Source organism: Equus asinus, chromosome 22, assembly GCF_041296235.1.
Source record: "Equus asinus isolate D_3611 breed Donkey chromosome 22, EquAss-T2T_v2, whole genome shotgun sequence".
NCBI classification, from domain to species: Eukaryota; Metazoa; Chordata; class Mammalia; order Perissodactyla; family Equidae; genus Equus; species Equus asinus.
Genome location: NC_091811.1, coordinates 56,177,305 through 56,199,673, shown reverse-complemented (window position 1 = coordinate 56,199,673; position 22,369 = coordinate 56,177,305). Strand labels below are relative to the sequence as shown.

Genomic DNA, 22,369 nt, shown 5'->3' with positions numbered 1-22,369 from the left:
TTATTAAGCATTCTGCTAGCCTCACATATTTGTAAATCCAGTTCATTCCCCAAGGTTGGAAAGTTCTCAGGCATTAATTCTTTGAACAAGATCTCTGTTCCTTTCTCCCTCTCTTCTCCCTCTTGGATACCTATAATCCTTATGTTGCTTTTCCTAATTGAGTTGGATATTTCTGAAAGAATTCCTTCATTTTCTTTTTTAAATCTTACTTCTCCCTACTCCCCCTGTAGAATTTCTATATTTTTATCCTCTAAATCACTACATCTTTCCGCCTTAAATCAGCTCTATTTCTTAAGAATTTTAGGTTACTTTTTATTTCATTAATTGCGTTTTTCATATGTTGAATTTCTGCTTGATTTTTTTGTATAGTTTCAATTTCCTTGGTGAAATATTCCTTCTTCTCATTAACTTTATTCCTGAGCTTATTGAATCGTCTTTCTGAGTTCTCTTGTAACTTGTTGAGTTCCTTTATGACAGCTACTTTTAATTTTCTGTGATTTAAATTGCAAATATCTGTGCCTTCATGATTGGTTTCTGGCGAATTGTCATTTTCCTTCAGGCCTGATTTGCTGCTGTTGTTTTGCCTGGTGTTTGATGAACCAATCTTTTTTCAGCACATTTGTGTTAGTATTAGGTTGCAGATTCGACCTGCTACCACTGGGGGAAGCAGGAGCAGAGTTTCTGATCTCCAACCCATCTGCTGGAAGTTTTGGAGTACTATGGGTGCTTGCACTGGCCTGGGGAGCTCTTCAGATGCTTGTGTAGACTGTGTTTGCTGAGCGGGACTTCCACATATGGACTGAGCTAAGGCCACTCCTTGGGGCAGCACGGGCACAGTGGACTCCCCCACCATGGGGAAAGTGATCATGAGCAGGTTAAGGGCTGCCACCACCTCTTCCTTCAGTCTCTCCAAGGCAAGTTCCCACTTTCAGTGTCAGTAGTTCTATGCACACTTGCACAGGCCAGGAATGTGCTCCCCCCAGTGTGTAGATCTGCTGCTGCCTCTTTTTGTGGTCCTGCCAGCTGTTGTGCTTGGGGAGTGTGGCTTCCTCATGGGGACCAAGCCTTGTCCAAATCTCAGAGTCACTGGGGCATGGTGGGATCCCTCACTACTAGGAAAGTGATCACAAGCAGCCTAAGGGCTGCTCCCACTCTTCCTACAGTTGCCCCAGGGCCCATTCCCACTTTCAGGGCACAGCAGTACTATGGGCACTTGAACTAGGCTGGAAAGCATTCATGCACATGCACAGGGCTGTCAGGGAAGGGAAGGGAGTGCTCACCTATCTCCACCACTCTCCAGAGGGCCAGTCAATCCACCTTCTGATGTATAGCTCTGTTTGTCTCTCTGGCATCCTGTTGTGCTGTGTGGGCTCCCTCTGTTGGTCAATGCATGTCTATTTAGTTGTAGTTCAAACGGGGAGAGACAAAGGTAACAACTCACTCAGCCATGTTGCTGATGTCACTTCTCTCACTGTAGTTTTGGCTTGCATTTCCCTAATAATTAGTGATCTTGAACATCTTTCATGTGCCTGTTGGCCATCTGTATATCTTCTTTGGAAAAATATCTGTTCAGATTGTCTGCCCATTTGTTAATTGGTTTGTTTGTTTTCTTCTCGTTGAGTTGTATGTGTTCTTTACATTTTAAGGATATTAATCCTACATGGGACATACAATTTGCAGATATTTTCTCCCAACTGTTAGACTGCCTTTTCATTTTCTTGATGGTTTCCTTTGCTGTGCAGAAGCTTTTTAGTTTGATGTAGTCCTGTTTGTTAATTTTTTCTGTTTCCTTGCCTAGCAAGATGTGGTGTTCAAAAAGATACTGCTAAGGCTGGTATTGAACTGTATACTGCCTATGTTTTCTCCTAGAAGTTTTATGATTTCAAGTATTACATTCAAATCCTTGATCTATTTTGAGTTAATTTTTGTGTATGGTGTCAGATAATGGTCTACTTTCAGTCTTTTGCATGTTGTTGTCCAGTTTTCCCAACACGTTTTATTGAAAAGACTTCCCTTTCTCTACTGTATGTTCTTGGCTCCTTTGTCAACAAAATTAGCTGACCATAGATGTGTGGGTTTATTTCTGGGTTCTTGATTCTGTTCCATTGATGTGTGTGTCTGTTTTTGTGCCAGTACCATGCTGTGTTGATTACTATAGCTTTGTAGTATATTTTGAAATCAGGGATTGTGATACCTCTAGCTTTGTTCTTTTTCCCAGGATTGCTTTGACTATTGGAGGTCTTTTGTTGTTCCATATAAATTTTAGGATTCTTTATTTTATTTCTGTGAAAAATGGCCTTGGGACTTTGATAGGATTGCATTGAGTCTGTAAATTGCTTGAGGCACTATGGATGTTTTAACTAAGCTAATTTTTCCAACCTATGAGTATGGAATATCTTCCAATGTTTTTGTTTCTTCTTTGATTTCTTTTAACATTTTATAGTTTTCAGTGTACAGGTCTTTCACCTCTAGGTAAATTTATTCCTAAATTTTATTATTTTCATGTATTTGTAAATGAGATCATATTCTTAATTTTTCTTTATGCTGTTTCCTTGTTAGTGTATAGAAATGTAACCAATTTCTGCCTGTTTATTTCTCCCTTTGCAAATTTATTATATTAGTATATTATTTCTAATAATTTTTTGGTGGATTCTGTAGGGTTATATGTACAAAATCATGTCATCTGCAAATAGTGACAGTTTTACTTCTTTCTTTCCAGTTTGGATCCCTTTTATTTCTTTTTCTTGCCTGATTGCTCTGGTGAGGACTTCCAATACTATGTTAAATAAGAGTGGTGAAAGTGAGCATCCTTGTCTTGTTTCTATTGTTAGTGGGATAACTTTCAGTTTTTCACCATTGAGTATGATGTTAGCTGTGAGTTTGTCATATATGGCCTTTGTTATGTTGACTGACTTTCCTTCTATACCTATTTTATTCACTTTTCATCATAATGGGGGCTGTATCTTGTTGAAAGTTTTCTCTGCATCTATTGAGTCTATTATGTGGTTTTTATTCTCCATTTGGTGAATGTGCATCACACTGATTGATCTGTGGGTGTGGAACCATCCCTCCATCCCTAGAATAAATCCCACTTGGTCATGGTGTATGATCTTTTTGTCATACTGTTGTATTCAGTTTGCTTATATTTTGTTGAGGATTTTTACATCTATGTTTGTCAGTGACATTGACCTATAACTTTCTTTTCTTGTGCTGTCCTTCTCTGGTTTTGTTATCAGGGTAGTGTTGGCCTCATAGAATGAGTTAGGAAGCATCCTTCCCTCTTCACATTTTGGAAAAGCTTGAGAAGGATAGGTATTAAGTCTTTGGATGTTTGGTAGAATTCACTGGGAAAGCCATCTTGTCCTGGACTTTGTTTTTTGGGAGGTCTTCTACTGCTGTTTCAATCTCCTTACTAGTGATCAGTCTATCCAGATTCTCTATTTCTTCTTGATTCAGTTTTGTAAGGTTGTGTAAGTATTTATCCATTTCTTTTAGATTACTCAATTTGTTGGTGTATAGGTTTCCATATGATTCTCTCATATTCATTTGTATTTCTGTGGCATCCATTATAATTTCTCCCATTTCATTTCCAATTTTATTTCTTTGAGACCTCTCTCTTTTTTTTGAGGTAAGTCCTGCTAAAACTTTGTCAATTTTGTTCATCTTTTCAAAGAACCAGCTCTTCATTTCATTGATTTTTTTTCTATTGTTTTTTAAGTCTCTATTCCATTTATATCCATTGTGGGTTTTTTTTTATTACTCCTTTCCTTCTACTTATTTTGTGCTTTGTTCTTTTTTACTTCCTTCAGGTGTACTGTTAGATTGTTTATTTGAGGTTTTTCTTGTTTTCTGAGGTAGGTCTGTACTGCTATAGACTTTCCTGTCAGTACTGCTTTTGCTGTATACCATAAGTTTTAGTATGCCATATTTTCATTTTCATTTGTCTCCAAGTATCTTTCGTTTCTTCTTTTATTTCTTCGCTGACCCAGTAGTTGCTCAATAGTGTTTTGTTCAATCTCCACATATTTATGGTTTTTTCAGTTTTATTCTTGTAGTTGATTTCTAGTTTCATACCATTGCCATCAGAAAACATGCTCAGTATTATTTCAGTCTTCTTAAATTTGTTGAGATTTGTTTTACGCCTAATATGAGATGGATCATGGAGAATATTCCATGTACATTCGAAAAGAATATGTATTCTGCAGTTTGGGGATGGAATGTTCTGTATATATCTACTAAGTCCATTTGGTCTATTATGTCATTTAAGGCCAATGTTACCTTATTCATTTTCTGTTTAGAATATCTATCCATAGATGTAAATGGAGTGTTAAAGTCCCCTACTGTTGCTGTGTTACTGTCAATTTCTCTTCTTATGTCTGTTAAAAATTGCTTCATATATTTGGGTCCTCCTATGGTGGGTGTATATGTATTTATAGGCATCATGTCTTCTTGTTGGATTGTTCCCTTTATCATTATGTTTTGCCCTTCTTTGTCTCTTATTACAGTTTTTGTTTCAATGTTTATTTTATCTTATATAAATATTGCTACCCCAGTTTTCTTTTTATTTATATTTGCATGGAATAGCTTTTTCTATCCTTTCACTTTCAGTTTGTGAGTGTATTTTGGTCTGTAGTGTCTCTTGTATGCAGCATATATATTGGTCTTATTATTTTAACCATTCAGCCACTCTATCATCTTTTGATAGAGCATTTTTTCCATTGACGTTTAAAGTAAATATTGATAATATGTACTTATTGCCATTTTTTCTTACTTTTTTCTGGTTGTTTTAGTAGTTATCTCTCTTCTTTTGTTCCTCTCTTGTTCATTTCCCTTGTGTGCTGATGGTTTCCTTTAGTGTCATGTTTGGGTTTCTTTCTATTTGTATTTTGGTGTATTTACTGAAGGTTTCTGGTTTATGATTATCATGAGGTTCATATATAATAACCTACATAAATAGCAATCTATATTATTTTGCTCATCTTTTACTTAAAGCCCTACACTTTTACTCCCCTCCCCACAGTTTATGTGTTTGATATCATTTTTGAATATGTGTATCCTTTAACCTCTTATTGTGGAGATAATTATTTTTAGTGCTTTTGTCTTTTGACTTTTATACTAGCTTTATAGGTGGTTGATCCACTCCCTTTAACTTTATATTTGCTTTTACTAGTGATTTTTTCTTTGGTATTTTTCTTATTCCTATTTGTAGTCTTGTCTTTTCTGCTTAAATTTGTCCCTTTAACACTTCTTATAAGGCCAGTTTAGTGGTGATAAACTCATTTAGTTTTTACTTGTCTCGAAAACGCTTTATCTCTCCTTCTGTTCTGAATGATAACCTCGCTGTGTAGAGTATTTTTGGCTGCATTTTTTTTCCCTTCTGGCACAATGAGTATATTGTGCCACTCCCTTCTAGACTGTAGGGTTTCTGCTGGGAAGTCACCTGATATCCTGATGGGATTTTATTTGTATTTAACTTGTTACCTTTCTCTTGTAGTTTTTAGGATTCTCTCTTTATCCTTATTCCTTGACAGCTTAATTATAACGTCTTTTGATGTGAGCCTCTTTGGGTTCATCTTGTTTGGTGCTTTCTGTGCTTCTTATACCTGGATATCTGTTTCCTTCCTCCCTCAGGTTAGGGATGCTTTTAGTTATTAATTTTTCAAATAGGTTTTCTGCCCATTTGTCTCTCTTCTCCTTCTTGGACACCTATAGTACAGGCATGAGTATTCTTGATGTTGTCCCAGAGGTCCTTTAGATTGTCCTCATTCTTTTTAGTTCTTTCTTTCTTTTTTTCTGTTCGGCTTTCGTGATTTCCTCTACTGCTTCATCTGGATCACTGACCCACTCTTCTGTGTCATTTATTCTGCTATTGATGCTCTCTAGAGAATTTTTCATTTCCATTACTATATTCTTCAATTCTGATGGTTTCTTTTTTGTATTTTCCAATTCTTTGTTGAAGTTCTCACCATGTCCATCTATTCTTCTTCCATAATCAGTAAGCATCCTTATGACTATTGGTTTGTACCCTTTATCAGGTAGATAGTTTATGTCTGTCTTGTTTAGTTGTTTTTGCAAAGATCCTTCTGCTCTTTTATTTGGAACATATTCCTTTGTCTCCTCATTTTTCCCACTTCTCTGTGCTTACATCTAGGTATTAAGTAAATCAGCTACATCTTTGTATCTTGGAAATGTGGTCTTATCTAAGAGATGCCTTATGGAGCCCAGCAATGTGCTTCCCTCTTGTCACTTGTTCCAAATGCTCCCAGGGTGTCCCTTGTGTGGGCTGTGTATGTCGTGTTGTGGATGGGCTGTTCTTACTACAGGTACTCAAATAGGCTAGGCTGGTCCCTGAACCAGCTGTTTGTAAGGCTCAGCCATGTGGGGCTGCTATAGTCACTTTATTGGGAAGTTCAAGCCCTGGCACAGCTGGCTGTGAAGTTTAATAGCACACAACCACTGCCGTTTTGCTGTTAAGTGAGTCAGGCCTCCAGTGTGAGTTTCCATCTCTCTGCTTACATTCCTATCTGTTCTTGAATATCACATATGTTTTCATTTAGAGCTCTTTACATAACAACTATAGTTATTTCAAAGTACCTTCCTGACAATGCCAACATCTCTGTCCTTTCTGAGTCTAGCTTTGACAACTGTTTTCTCTCTCCAGACTGATTTTCCTTGCTTGTGTCATACTTGCAATTTTTGTTGAAAGCTGGGCATACTGTGTCACATAATAGGAATGGAGGTAAATAGGCCTTTAGTTTGAGGTTTATATTAATTTGCTGGGTGTTTTCAAAATGTGTATGGGAGAGTAAGCTTTGGTTTACCTGACTCTTTCACACCAGCTATTAAACAAGCTCATGGTTATCCATCACCACAACATAATGAATAACAATAGTAAATATTCTTGTCCTGCCTTTCTTTTTCTCTAGATATCAACCCTGTCTTTCTTCTCTTCCTCATGGCAAAATGGCCCCTTTTGTTGTTATCATTAGTTTCTTTCATTTCTTAACTATTTTTACTCAAATAACTTCAATCTGATTTGTGCTCTTACCTGTCTTTCAAAATTATTCTTTTCTGAGATTGTCAATTGCCAATGTGTAGCTAAAAATTAACAGATAAATCAAAGCTATTTTTCTCAACTTCTCATAAGTGTTTGTCTCTCTTAATCACTCCTCCTTAAATACTCTTTCCTCGCCATGGAAAACACCTTGTTGCCATGATCCACTCTTTCATCTTAAGTCTTGTTTTAAGGACCACTCACAAAGTCTTGTTCACTGGCCTTAGAGAAGGATACGAGGAGTCATCATGGGATCTGAAGTCCCTACAGTATTTTGTTCTTATTGCTGGTAGTGCTCACTCTCATCTGGCCATTATCTCACCAAATACTGTGGCCTTTTACCAAGTAATTCTTGTCAAAAGCAGATATGAAGCAGCAGGAGAAGACTCTTGACTTTTCTCTCTTAATAAATATCCTACATCCAACATATGCTTATGCTATGTTTTTAATACTATCCCCTGGCTTCATAACTAGATTCATAAATAGTCAACACAGAGCCCAGATGGAGGTTAAATTAGAGAAATACAGTAGGAGCTCTGTTTTCTTCTATTTTATTAATATCTTACTATAAACACACATCAAAGATGAACACTTAGGATATATCTTGGCTATTGTGAATAATGCTGCAATGACCATGAGTATGCAGATATTTCTACGAAATGCTAAATTTATTTCCTTTAGATTCTTACCCAGAACTGGGATTGATGAATCATATAGCAGTGCTATTTTTAATTTTTTAAGAAACCTTTATACTGTTTTCTATAAAGGTTATACCAATTTACATTCCCACCAACAGTGCACATGATTCCCTTTTCTCCACATCCTTACCAGCATTTGCTTTCTGTTACTTTTTTGATAACAACCATCCTTACAACTATGAGGTGATACTTCAAAGTGGTTTTAATTTGCATTTCTCCGGTGATTAGTGATGTTGAATATCTTTTCATATAACTGTTGGTAGTCTGTATGTCTTCTTGGAGAAATGTCTATTCAAGTCCTTTGCCCATTTTTTAATCAGATTATTTGACATTTGCTATTGGGTTGCATGAGATCCTTATATATTATAGATATTAACCCCGTGTTAGACATAATGTTTATAAATATCTTCTCCCATTCTTTAGGTTGCCTTTTCATATCCAAAAAATATGAAATAATTTGCCAAGACCAATGTCAAAGAAGACTATAATGTGGTCATATAAAAGAAGGAAATATTACGTTTGTGACAAAACAGACACACCTGGAGGGCATTATATTAAGCAAAACAAGTTGGACACAGAAAGACAAGTAGTCTATATTCTCACTTATTTGTAGTACCAAAAAAAAGAGCTGAGCTCATAGAAACAGAGGGTAGAGTGGGCTAGGAAGTACGAAACATGAGGAGACACTGATCAATGACTACAATCCCTCAGTTATAACATGAATAAGTTGTGAGAATCTAATGTGCAGCATGTTGTCTATAATTATAATACTATCTGTACACTTGAAATTTGCTAATAAAGTAGATCCTAAGTAAGCATTCTCATTGCACACACACACAAGATGGATGTCTTCATTAACCTGATTGTAGGAATCATTTAACGATGTATATGTAAATCAAATCATCATATTGTACACTTTAGAGATATACAATTTTATGTGTGAATTAATACCTTGATAAAGTGGAAGAACTAAAAATCAAATGTATTCTGATTGATGCAATAGAGATCATTAAGAATGAACAAGTTTTTCATTTCTTGAGGACAGTCCAAAAAAAGCCACTTTCCATATTTTTGATAAATTATTTTAATTAATTTTATTGGAAATGTGGAATTTCCCTGATCAAACCTATTTATTTGTGCTGCTAGCAATTTAATCATTGATAATGAATAACATGAATGCTTTCTGTGGAGTTTAAGAAGTCCGCTTTGTGTACTGCCTTGTGCTTACTGATCTCACAAAGACTTGAGCAGTCAATGTCTGTGTGAGGAGCTTAAAGAAGATTAGTATGGCAAATATCCAGAAAGATCAATAATTATTTCAATTACATGATAAAAATCCCTTAGAAACTTAGTTTTACACTTGAAATTTAAGTGATGTAACTAACAGCAATAGATTATCTTCAGAAAATATACTCAAAAAATGAAAACCAAATTTACATTGAACATTCGTCCTTGTTGTTTCTGAACAAATTCCTCTGAGACAAATATAATTAATTGGTGTGCAGTGGAAGCAATCCCTATGGTCTCCAATCAGAACAGAAATACTGCCTATTCCATCATTATTTTATACTTTGGAATCATAGGAAGTCCAGAAGTCCAACAAGGAAAAGAAAATTTGCCTTGTTCTATGTATGTCCTCCTACTCACAATTTCTGGTAAAATTACATTGATCTTGTGGAAAGGAGATTCTGTTAGTTTTGGTCACCATGGAATTTAACTGCCTAATCATTGGCTTATTCTTTTCAAATCACAATGAGTAAAAACATGTATGAAAATGAATAGATAAGTGACTGAAAATATACTCCCTTCCAAACTCTGAAGTGTGGCTTTAATGAAGGTTGTAGAATTGAGAAGACCAGGATAGAGCACCTTTATATTTTACTCTATACACTTAGGTTTTATATCACTAATCCAATTATATGTCTTGATGTATTATTTACTTTATAGCCTGTTTGTATGATTAGAATATTAATAAGATATTAACAAAAAAGATTAGATCAAGCAACTTAAGTTATTGTTTTCTCTAAATTTCTGTGAAAATAGCATAAGGTCCAGAACTCAAAATCAGGAGGTAATATTACATCCATTTTAACTGGGTAGCTTTACGGAAAGATTTAGCAAAAGGACACGAAGTGTTTAGGTTCTCATGTCAGACTACTGATCCTAGGAAAGCTCCTTTTCTAAGGTTTGATAGAAATCTGTGCTAGGTAACTGGATTCCTTTAGGTCTCATCTGCATCTTTGTTTTCTCCACAGATGTCTGGTTCTGAGTCTACAATGAGTGGAAACCAGTCCCTCTGCACCAGATTCACATTTGCGGCTTTTTCCTCTCTAGCAGAGTTACAACCTGTGCTGTTCCTTGTGTTCTTAATCCTTTACTTGTTTACTGTGGGAGGAAACCTCATCATCATCTGCCTGGTCGGGCTCACCCCTTCCCTGCACACACCCATGTATTTCTTCCTGGTTAACCTCTCATTCCTGGAGGTGTGCTATATCACCAGTGTGGTGCCTCTGATGCTGGTGCACCTGCTGGCAGAGACCAAGACCATAAGTATGAGAGGCTGTGCAGCTCAGATGTACGTATTTACCATCTTGGGACTGACAGAATGCTGCCTGCTAGCAGCCATGGCTTATGACCGCTTTGTAGCTATTTGTTACCCACTGCATTACACTCTCCGCATGGGCCCTCGTGTCTGTTTGAAACTGGCTGCAGCGTCTTGGACCACCGGGGTGGTGGTGGAGTCAGCCCAGATCACCTGGATCTTCAGTCTGCCCTTCTGCGGAACAGGAAAGATTCAGCACTTTTTTTGTGACGTCATGCCTGTAGTGAAACTAGTCTGTGTTGATATCTCCCACATCAAAATCATGTTTTTTGCTGTCTCCGTGCTCTTCATTATGAGTCCCTCTTTCCTCATTCTGTGCTCCTACATGCGCATTCTTGCGACCATCTTCAGAATCCCTTCAGCAGCTGGAAGACGCAAAGCGTTCTCCACTTGTTCTTCTCATCTCCTGGTTGTTTCTCTGTTCTTTGGCACTGCCTTGTTCACTTATCTCCAACCTAAGGTGGCACACACTCCAGAAACCGACAAAGCCACTGCCCTCATGTACACCGTGGTCACCCCTGCTCTGAATCCTGTTATCTACACCTTGAGGAACAAGGAAGTAAAGGAAGCTTTTCAAAGGGTAACACAAAGGAACCCTCTTAGACAAACAGCCTAAACCAGCCATAGCAGCAGAAATTTACACTACTGTACAAAGAGGTTACCCAATGTTTTATGTTCCCTCTACCAATATGAATTATTAAAGTATTTGTAGTATAGCAACCAGGAAACACTGGATCTGTTCTAACTAGAAGTGTATCAATTATATTTATATTCTAAAGATTTGGCTTAGATTTCCACTGGTTTTTCTTTGGTTTTCTGTCTCATAGAGTTCTCCTCTGGTGACTCATTGGATATAGCACAGGATTCAGCAAACGCTACTGAAACAACTGCATGTCAAAATATCAGCAAAACTAAAAGACCCCCATTACTTTTTCCTTTGGAATTTTTCATGTTTAGAAATTTCCTATACTACTACATGCATTCCCAAATTGCCAGTTATTATGAAAACTGGGGGCAAAACTATTTCCTGAAACAATTGTGCTGCTCACTTGTTTTTTCCCTTCCTTTTTGGAGCATCTGAATTTTACCTGCTGGCAACTGTGTGCTATGATGGCTGTGTTGCCATCTGTAAGCCCCTGCATTACACCACTATCATGAACAGTAAAATCTGCATACAGCTCATCCTCAGTTGCTGGCTTGCTGGGGTTTTTCCCTCTTTGTACCTCTCCTCTTAGGCCTAGACTTTGATTTCTTTGCCTCCAACATTATTGATCATTTCTACTATGACAAAACTCCCCTCATGCAGATCTCCTGCTCAGACACACAGCTCATTGAGACAATGGGATTTATTTTTGATTCAATGACTTTCCTGGTCAAATTGGTAATGGTGGAAATATCACATACCTATATTCCTTTGAACATTCTAAAAATCCCTTCAACTAATCAGAGGGAAAAAGCTTTTTCAACGCGTTCTTCTCACATGATTGTGATATCTCTTTCTTATGGCAGCTGGCCGGCCCCATGATGGGGGTCTTGAGATGAGTATTGACCAGGGTGAGTGCAATGATAGTTAGATTGCCAGTGATGCTTAGCAAGTAGATGGGGAAGCAAGAAGATAAATAATACTACTTTCAATTTTGGATCATCAGTCAAACCTGCTAGGATAAACATCGTCACTCTTGTATAGTTTTCCATTACTGCCCTCTACTTTTCCAGCTCTAAATAGAAAGAAAGAAAGAAAATGATGCACCTCAGGCTAAATGCACCTTTATTAATTCTTCAGACACACCTAACTTTTCACGTCTTGTATGACCTCAGTTTTTTTTCTGAAAGCTGTCTTTTCTCCAAACAATCTTTGTGTTATTATCTGCTAGATCTCAAACTGATATTTCTGAATAACTAAGCCTTCTCTGCTTCTTCTATGTTAATGGAATATTTGTCTATGTCTATAGCTAAACTTCCTTGCAACTTGCTGTGGCCATGTGACTAAATTGTGTCCAAAGAATGTAAATAGAGGGAATCTGTGGAATTTCTGGGATTATTCTTTGATAAACGGGGTTTGCCTTCCTCTTCTTCTTTATCCCCCTCACTTTGTAATGAAAATGGGACAGTAAGCCATTTGAAGCCACGAGTATGAGCAATTACACTAGGAATGCCCAATCAACAGGATAGAGCACAGCAGGTTCCTGACACTATTGGACATACCAGCATGGAAACACGATGACTTTATGGAGGAGTTTCAACATACCAGCCTGAACATCCAAATAAAATATAAATAAAGTGGAGCAACAGAGGTATTGAATAACCTAGTAATAAAAAAATAGAGATTTGTTAGACAATCTGAATATAGCAATTATGCTATCCTTGGGGAAAAGGAAGCATTGAGGATGGAAAATATATTTGAAACTTAGAAAATTACGTTTGAGTTATTCAGAAAAGAGCAGATTTCTGTCCAGCACTTATTTTTATGGGAGAATTATCTGTACCTTTTAGAGACTCTAATTATAGGTTAATGGCAAGGGGATTCAATCTTAAATTATTTTTCTACTTAATAAAAATATTGAAGTATTTTCAATAAGAAATTTCCCAATAATTTTTATTTGGAGGAGAAGGGATTTTATGTTACAGTTTAACTGAACAAAATTTGAGATATATTTCTTGAGAAAAAGCATGGAAGTTTCTGTAGACTTCTTTTGAATAACAAATAAGAGTCTTTCAATCGTGAGCATGTTATTTAAATCCTGGAAGACTAATTTGATGAAAGAAAAAAAGCAAGTCTGTACCCATAGTCAGATGAGAAGTACATACCTATTAGACTTCATTTTGGGAAAAATAACTGAAAACAGCTAAATTTATGGGCAAATCAACTGGCAAGTTACAATGACCTTTGTGGGATAGATGCCATTAAGTTATTCAAAAATAATGTATTAAGGGAGAAGTTGCCCAGAGAATTGAGTGACTAACTCTGCCTTGAAATACAGGCAATGTTCTTAAGATATTTTAATTTTCTTATATTTAATTTAATTTAATATTCTTATATTTATATTATAAGATATATTTACTACTCTTAAGATATTAAGACCTTATGATGATATTTGATTGAGTACTTAGAGGGCTCAGGAGAGCTTACTAATTTAGAGACAAGAAAGCAGAAGAGTATGGGAGCTTTAGGTAAGAATGACTGCAAGCAGAGTGAAAGTGATACTATCAATACTCTTCTAGTCTTCATTTAGAGTGCTCAACATGTGAGGAAATAAATGTCCTGTACCAGACAACTCAGGAATGTCTGGAGAATAAGTTTAAGACAAATAAAAGACACCAAGATTTTCAGAGTAATGAAAACTAAGCCTTCCTGAGTTTAAATTTTCACTATTCTTTTTAACTTTGTATCTTTCAAAATGATCGTAGCCTAACTGAGTTATCTTTTGCTCCTATGCATAATGCTACTAATAATATTATATCACAATGTTGTTTCAGAATTATGTGATTTATATAAAACACCCAAGAATGCCAGTAATTTAATAGATAGTCAACAAAATCTGATTCTTATTTTAATATCATATTTATAGTCCAGTCAACCTCATTAGAGCAGAAAAGCTGAAAGCAGTTCAGGTAAAAACATTTCAGCATTTTAGGTAGAAGCTCTTTCAAGAAATAAGTTGTGCTTGTATTTAAAAATCTGTGTTGGGGCCGGTCCTGTGGCTGAGTGGTTAGGTTCGCAGGCTCTGCTTCGGCGGCCCCGGGTTTGCATCCTGAGCACGGACATAGCACCTCTCGTTAGGCCGTGTTGAGGCAGCGTCCCACATGCCACAACAAGAAGGATCCACAACTAAAAAAGATATGCAACTATTTCCTGGGGGCATTGGAGGAGAAAAAAGCAGGAAAATAAAAAAAGGAAGATTGGCAACAGTTGTTAGCTCAGGTGCCAATCTTAAAAAAAAACATTGTGTTACTTGTGAAAGATGCAATTTAAAAGACAAAACTAAAACCAAAAAACAGTGATAGTAAACCACCTCGGGATTCAGGATTCAGAGACCAATGGTAGTGCTTCTAATAGAAGCAATGTGGGTGAAATGTCATAGTCAAACCGAAATAAAAGAGAGAGAACTTTAATCTACCTGAGAGTGGGAATGGAGAAGTCTTAGTTTAGAAGTGCCAGACCCTTATTAAGAGTTACAGAACATCCTCAATGACTAGTAGATGACAGACATTTAAAAATACATAAATAAAGCTTTTCAGAATACCTCAATGATAAATTAGCAGTTTAACTTGGACAGTATGCTTTAAGTGAACTCTTCCTAATTGGTCCTTTAACAGAATCAAAAGTAAGAATATGAAGAGAGACTTAGGTTAATTTTGTATTAGTTTGTCTCAATATATTATATACATATATATTTTTTTTCATTTTATGTACTCTTAAATTTCTAAAAGTTAGATAATGCATCAGGATCACCAGGCCTACTTTCTCAAGATGGAAAAAAAATTACACCTAAACTATCAAAAACAAAGGTAATCAACTCATTAATAATCATTTTCTTGAAATCTTACTCATAATTCAAATATTTTTTAAGATCCAGTTCATTCTACAAATTGCACGGAAAAATGTAAAAGTGTCCAGTCAATTAAATACTATATGTAGTTTTTTTCTGCCTATATTTTATTATGCATCTTTAGATGGTATTTTTCAAACTCACTTTATTTTGAACAAATAGTTTCCATAGAATATACTTTAACACAGCAATCATATATTTTTAAGACAAAAGTTTTCAAAGATGAGTATCGACAGTGATGGCTAATCTCTGTGAAAATTTTATTTTAATTACTTTAAATAGAATGTACACCAATAAATTGGTAGTATTACAAAAAGAATCAATAAATATTAATTTTAAGCAGGTTGCAACTGACCACAAATAAACGATAGTAATAACATTTGAATTTTATTCTACAAGAAATATAATTCGAATCAAACAATATTTTATAGTCTTGACTAAGCAGAAATCGAAGACAAAAGAGACAGATTATAAAACTCAGCTCAATTTCTTTCACATACTCAGAGGAAAAGGAAATGAGATGAGAAAAAAAACTAGTGAATAACATAGAGAAAATTAACTTCTATGGAACAAATATTTTTATTAATAAAAATTGAAAAAGACAAAGATCACAAAAATGAAAGGAGAAAAAAAGGAGGAAACTATGTACTGGAAGCTACTATTGGACACACAAACTATTTGACTCCTTTGTTCATTTCCTTTATATATAACGTGAAAGGATGTTCACTTGTTTGAGAAAGAAACAACCCTGTGTAGCATATTCATGAAGGCTTTTTTCACTTGTTGGTTCTACAAGGTGTGGATGAAAGGATTCAAAAGTGGAGCAAGGGAGGTAGTGGGCACAGTAATTCGCTTGGAAAAAGACACTCTTTGTTTGACCGTTGGTTTAAGATACATGGAGATACAGGTGCCATAAGAAAGGGATCTCACAATCATGAGAAGAACATGTTGAAAAAGCCTTTTTCCTATGACTAGTTGAAGAGATTCTTAGAATGTTCAAGGGAATATAGGTATAGGATATTATCACTATTACCAATGTTACCACGAGTGTCACCACAGCTGAGACAAATTCCATCATCTCCAGAAGCTGTGTGTCTGAGCAGGAGATCTGCATGAGGGGAGCCGTAGTACAGTAGAAATGATTAACGATGTTGGAGGCATTGAAGTCAAGGTCTAAGCCTAAACTGATTGGTGGAAAGATGACAAAAAACCCAGCAAGCCAACAACTGAGGATGAGCTGTATGCAGATTTTAGTGTTCGTGATGGTGGTGTAATGCAGGGGCCTACAGATGGCAACATAGCAGTCATCAAATATAGCCGCCAGCAGGCAAAATTCAGATGCTCCAAGAAGGAAGGGAAAAAACACTTAACTACACAGCTATTATAGGAAATGGTTGCGTCTTCAGTTGCCATACTAGTCAGAAATTTAGGGATACACGTAGCAGTATAGAAAATTTCAAAGAAGTAAAAATTTCAAAGGAAAAAATACATGGGGGTCTTGAGGTGAGCATCGATCAGGGTGAGTGCGATGATGATCAGATTGCCAGTGATGCTTAGCAAGTAGATGAGTAGCAGGAAGATAGATAATACAACTTTGAATTTTGGATCATCAGTCAAACCTGTTAGGATAAACACGGTCACTTTTGTATGGTTTCCCATTACTGTCCTCCACTTTTCCAGGTCTAAATAGAAAAAAAAAGAAAGAAAAAAAGTGATGATCCCAATGGAACAGTGACAGTGATAACTAGTGTGTAGGTAGGTCAAGTTAGCAAAGTGATGTTTCAGATAGAATAACTCAATGCTCATTTATCTTTTAAAGACTGCTCTGTCAGGAAGAACAATAGTTTCATTTCTAGACTATCTAAACAGAGGATTCAACTTTTAGTTTGCAGTCCTACCAGACAATAACCTACATAATGATAGTAATTGTTGATTTTTTTTCTGTTAATAAATTTGAGAGATATAGGGAGATTTTAAAGTATAGAAGAACGCTTCTTCTCTCTGATACTGTGCAAAAGTTGGAATAGCACGCCATTTCCTGTTCATTTAAAGAAGTTTCACACTAGAACCACAATGATACCTGTCATAACAAGCACTTCAGGCCATGTTTTGCATTTAGCACACACTCACATATACAGCCAGCCATGATCAATACACAGGGCTCGTATAACTAGAGCACTTTACTCAGCTAATCAAACTCAAATGTCTGATTCCTGTGTCATTTACTTTCATGGCTAATGAGATCCAATTTCAGATAAGTGAATATGAGGCATTGGGAATAATTTTGTTTTCCATTCTTATTAGTATTTCCATTCTCTCAATCTCTATCACCCCCACACTTCCCAATTTGTTCCCCAAAACAAAATCAGCTGGAACAGTCAAGCAATATCAGCATGAATGGCAAGAAACTGCAATTTTCTTCTGCAGATCGTGGTTCTGAAAATGGACCAGGTAAAGAAAAGAAAAAAGTGAGATAAAAGGATGTGGAAGCAAAGAGAAATATATAAATATGGGTTCATGTAATTGAGTGAGGTGGGAGAAGAAAAGAGAAGAGAAAGACAAAGACAAAGTTGTGTGGAAATCCCTAGACCTAAGAAAGGTCTTTTAGATATAGGGTAGTGAATTTGAGGAAAATATTTTAAAAAGACTAAAAATACATAAATTAGGGGCAGGCCCAGTGGCATAGTGGGTAAGTTCTATGCTCCACTTCGGCGGTCCAGGTTCAGCTCCTGGGCACGGACCTACACCATTCATCACCCATGCTGAGGCAGCAACCCATGGATGCTAGCTCAGGGAGAATCTTCCTCAAGCAAAAAAAAATATACATATATGTAAGTTAGTAAGTAAAAATTTGAAAAATAAAAATATGTAAATTACTAAGTTAAAATATGTAACAAGTAAAAATTATGAGGAAAAAATGTTTCCTAATGAAATTTTATTGTTTTTCTATTGCAGACCGAAAACACGAACAATCTTGAAATCAGTATGGTCTAAAAGAGATGAGGATTGAGTGTTTGGTAAATTTCAACACGTAATGAATCGCAGAACAGTGTTGACACAAATTTTAGGAGGCATATACTTCCTTACCATAAGGATATTCAAATGTTTGGCTAACACATAATTAAACAAATATTAACTATAGGTAACTCAACAAGTGGCATATGTGAACTGAGAAAGTCATATAGTTCAGGTTTGCACAGCTAGAAAATTGGAGATCAGGATTAAATTTGAAAAAGTGTATTTTCCAAAGTTGTCTTCCTAAAAGTGCATTTTGTACAAATAAGTATAGGCCAGATATGGTGCATCTTTTAAAAAAAGATTAATGATACCTCTAAGGAAAAATTCCTTCCTCATATCTTCATCATCAAGCAAATAAAATGATTAAGGTTTGAAGATGGGAACTCTGCAAGACACTGTTTTCTATCTTGATGATATCAAGATAATTACTTCCAACCTCTAAAAGATACATTATTATTAGAAACGCTCATACATAAACAAAAATAAATATATAAGGACAAATACAAGTTGTTTCCAGTAATATCTAGAGGAGTTTACAGGAGGATTCTAAGATAAAGAAATGAGAATTGCTATCAAAATAATGTTAATAATGTAGACATATATGGGTGAAAAGAAATGACATTTTTCATGGACATTCTTTTGACATTCACATAACTGTGAAGTGACTTCTCATAATTTTTCTTCATTGACACAAATTACTCAAAGGCAACAGTTGTAGGAATGTGTATATCTAAAACATCTACATCAGAAACATACCATGTCAAATTATTTCTTTGTCCAACATCAACAATTACACACACCAACTGTCTCCATCACATACTATAAAAACATTAACAAAACTCACATTACCAAACCATGAAGTCAGGCCTATGAAGGCAATGATGTTAGGTTGTGTTAGATATTGTGAATATCACGTAACTTTTAAAAAGGAAAAATTTTTCAGTACTAAATTTTTATTATATTTCATTGTTTTCTTTCACCATTTTCCCTATATCAAAATTTAAAAAGTTAGAAAAAATAAAGTTAATACTTTAATGGTACAAATAGAACAGAAGTGGAGTAAAGTGGATCTAACAGAAAATACGATCCTTAACTTTTGGACATACCAATTCTTTTCACTTTTTGAGTCCTAAAGCAGTCTACCAAAAACATTTAAAAACTCAAACACCTTTTTTTAAGAAGATACATACATAAATTTGTTCAGACAAAATCATCTCTGCTTCAGTATTTCACTCTTTTACTCTCCTGCTGAACAGAGCACAATGATCTTCCATTGTTCTCTGAATGGATCTCACTCTCCCCCACAATCTGTGATCGTTTTTCCTTATCTACAAGGGGCAACTGTGTAAATGGTTTGAGCAGCTATTTTTATTTTGCAGACTAGCGTTTATTTTTAGACTAGTGTATTATGGGGACCTGGAATTGGCCACCCCAAGATATGTCTCTTTGGCATCAGGATTATTTGAGGTTGATTGCCTTTGATAAACTGGGACAGGCAAGGAGGCTCTGAGGAATGGAACTTGCCCTTTCTTAGGACACGTTTGCATTTGTAAGGTAAATCTCTATCTGTAAAAGGTGCCTCCCTCTCTGTACCAGGAAGAAGAAAGGAGATGACCTTCTCTCCAAAAACTCTTAATCAATACCAAAGGCAAGGACTTAAATCTGCATTTTATTGTGCTAGTCTGGTAACCTCCTGTAACTGACTTCCCTCCCCCTCCCAACTTTGGCATTTCTTTAAGGATTAAGCATCTTTCCTTAGGCTAGGAACTGATTGCTGCGCTCACCTGTGACCGCCCAGCTCCAGACAATCGACTTGCCTCCGGCTACGCCCTCTGAGACAGCAGACCACTACCTGCTGTGTCCATCAAGCGCTGTGCTGACAGGGCAATCTTGTGACTATTGTGGGAGGGACATTTCAATCACATGTGAAACACCCTGTTTGGGGGTATATAACCACCATGTGTACCCCACTTCTTCGGTGCCCTTTCTTCCTTCAGGAAGAAAGGCCCCGGGCCATGGTTCCTCATAAAGCTTTGTTTAATTTTCTCTTGCTATTCTGTCTCATGTAAATTTAATTCGTTCTCTGGCCAGAAGAACCCACATTTGGGAAGAGGAAATGTCTTCCTCCCCTACAGTATTAAATTTCTCCGTTAGTACAATTTTTTTTATATTTTGAATACTTTTGTAAGTATTACCTATAATATCGTATGAAATTAATCAATACTTGATCCTCTGGAGTATTTATGCTTTCTGCACCCTAAAGGAAAGTATGAAGAATTCTCAGGAGGATTTGAGATCAAAGAACATCATTCCCAAAGGATCACAAATTTCTGTGTTATCTAAGTGTTCTCCTCAGGTGCTAAATATTAAAAAATAAAAATGTAATTTACAAAACCACTTTTAACGATGTCTCTAGAGAATTCAGTATAGATTTCCCTAGCGTGTCTTTGCCCTCCCAAAGACTCATGTTTTGAAATCCCATATACATAGATAAGTATTTGGAAGCAGAAAAAAAAAAGGAAAGATTATTTTAGTTGGTAACAAAAAGTGACAATATAAGATGGAGAATTTAGCCTGTCGTAGAAAAAATTGCACCTCAGTCTAAATGCATCATTATTCATTTCTCAGACACACTCAACACTTCATGTCCTGTATGTCCTTCAGTTTCCATTTTGAAAGCTGCTTTTTCTCCAAATAATATTTATGATATTGTCCAGTGGATGTTAAACTGGTATTTCATAATAACTAAGCATTCTCCATTTCTTCAATATTAATAGAACATTTATCTATGTATATAGCTAGCCTTCCTTGAAACTCGTGGTGGACGTGTGACTAACTTCTGCCCAAAGGATGTAAGTGGAGATAATCTGTGGAATTTGCATGATTATCCCTGGATAAAAGGGGGTTTGTCCTCCTCCGCCTCTTTACTCCTCTCACTTTGTAACGCAGATGGAATGGCAAGCATTAGACTTGTACCCCTCAGTTCCTGTAGAATGGGACTCTTTCTGAAGTATTTATGTTTTTGATGACCTTGACAATTTTGAGGAATACTTGTCAGCCATTTCTAGAATCTCCTTTTATTGCAGTTTTTCTGGGGTATCCTTGCTTCTGGGTCCCTCAGGTGACAGCCATGAAATCATATATGTTTGTATTAATCCACGCCTCTACACACAACTATAAATATTTGTCTACATACCCATCTGTATCTAGATTAAGCTAATCATGAGTTCATACTGAGGTCTTCAACTTTAACCTTTGACCACATGGCTCATTCTACTTTGTTCTCTTGCTTATGTATAACCTCTCACTCCAACAGTGAAACACTGGCTCCCTACATTAGTCATTCATGTAGTTAATTATTAAAGTGTATATATATATATACACACACATATATATATACTTGAATATATATGAATATAATATATAGTATATATATTATAATATATAAATGTAATATATAAATATAAATATAATATATATATTTATAGTATATATATATAGGGGGAAACAAACAACTTCATCAACTAGAGTTCAGGGCTTCTGTACCGTTCCTTTAGACTTTAGTCTCACTGATTCCACTCATTTCCACAGTTACCTTTTTCTCCTACTCCCTTCACTGACGTTGTTTCACACACTTGTAATCCAGTTACATTCTTCTGCATTCCATTTTAACATCCTGGATTTTATTTTTTTTAATTTTCATACATTAGGATTATTATTCATTGCAAAGTTTTATCGGTTTTGACAACTGCAGAGTGTCATATATCCATTATTTTAGTGTCATATAGAATAGTTTTACTACCCTAAATAAAATCAAGCGTACCTCAATTATTCAACTCTCCCTTCCCCAAAGTCCTGGCAACCACTGGTCTGTTTACTTTCTCTATAAATTTGTATCTTTCAGATTATCACATAAATGGAATCACACAGTATATAGCCTTTTGCCTTCTTTCACTTAGCAATGTGCATTTAAAATTAACCAATGTCTTTGCATGGCTTGATATCTTATTCTTTTTATTATTGTATAGTATCCTATATGGATGCATCACATATGTTTAGCCATTCAGCTATTTTTTTTAATTGAGGTAACATTGGTTTCTAGCATTATATAAATTGCAGGTGTACATCATTATATTTTGATTTCTGTGTAGACTACATCACAATCACCACCCAAACACTAATTACCCTTCGTCACCATACACAGGTGCCCCACTTTCCCTTTTGCCCTCCTCTCTGCCTGACTCCTCTCTGACAATCACCAATCTAACCACTGTATCTATACGTTTGTTTGTTTGTGGTGGTTGATGATTTATCTTCCAATTGTAAGTGAAATCATAGTATATTTTACTTTCTCCACCTCACTTATTTTATTTGGCTTAATACCCTCAAGACCCATCCATATTGTTGCAAGTGGCAAGATTTTAATTTTTTATGGCTGAGTAGTATT

General features: G+C 35.9%; 1 protein-coding gene and 1 pseudogene across 1 annotated transcript; one reads left to right on the top strand and one right to left on the bottom strand.

Moving 5' to 3' along the window:
* Positions 1–10,028: 10,028 nt before the first annotated feature.
* Positions 10,029–10,970, top strand: LOC106832595 (olfactory receptor 10C1-like). Its single transcript, XM_014843431.3, has one exon. It carries the CDS (start codon positions 10,029–10,031, stop codon positions 10,968–10,970), a length of 942 nt encoding a protein of 313 aa, XP_014698917.3.
* Positions 10,971–15,627: 4,657 nt separating this feature from the next.
* LOC123279976 (olfactory receptor 6C74-like) lies at positions 15,628–16,563 on the bottom strand (annotated as a pseudogene).
* Between the last annotated feature and the right edge of the window lie 5,806 nt (positions 16,564–22,369).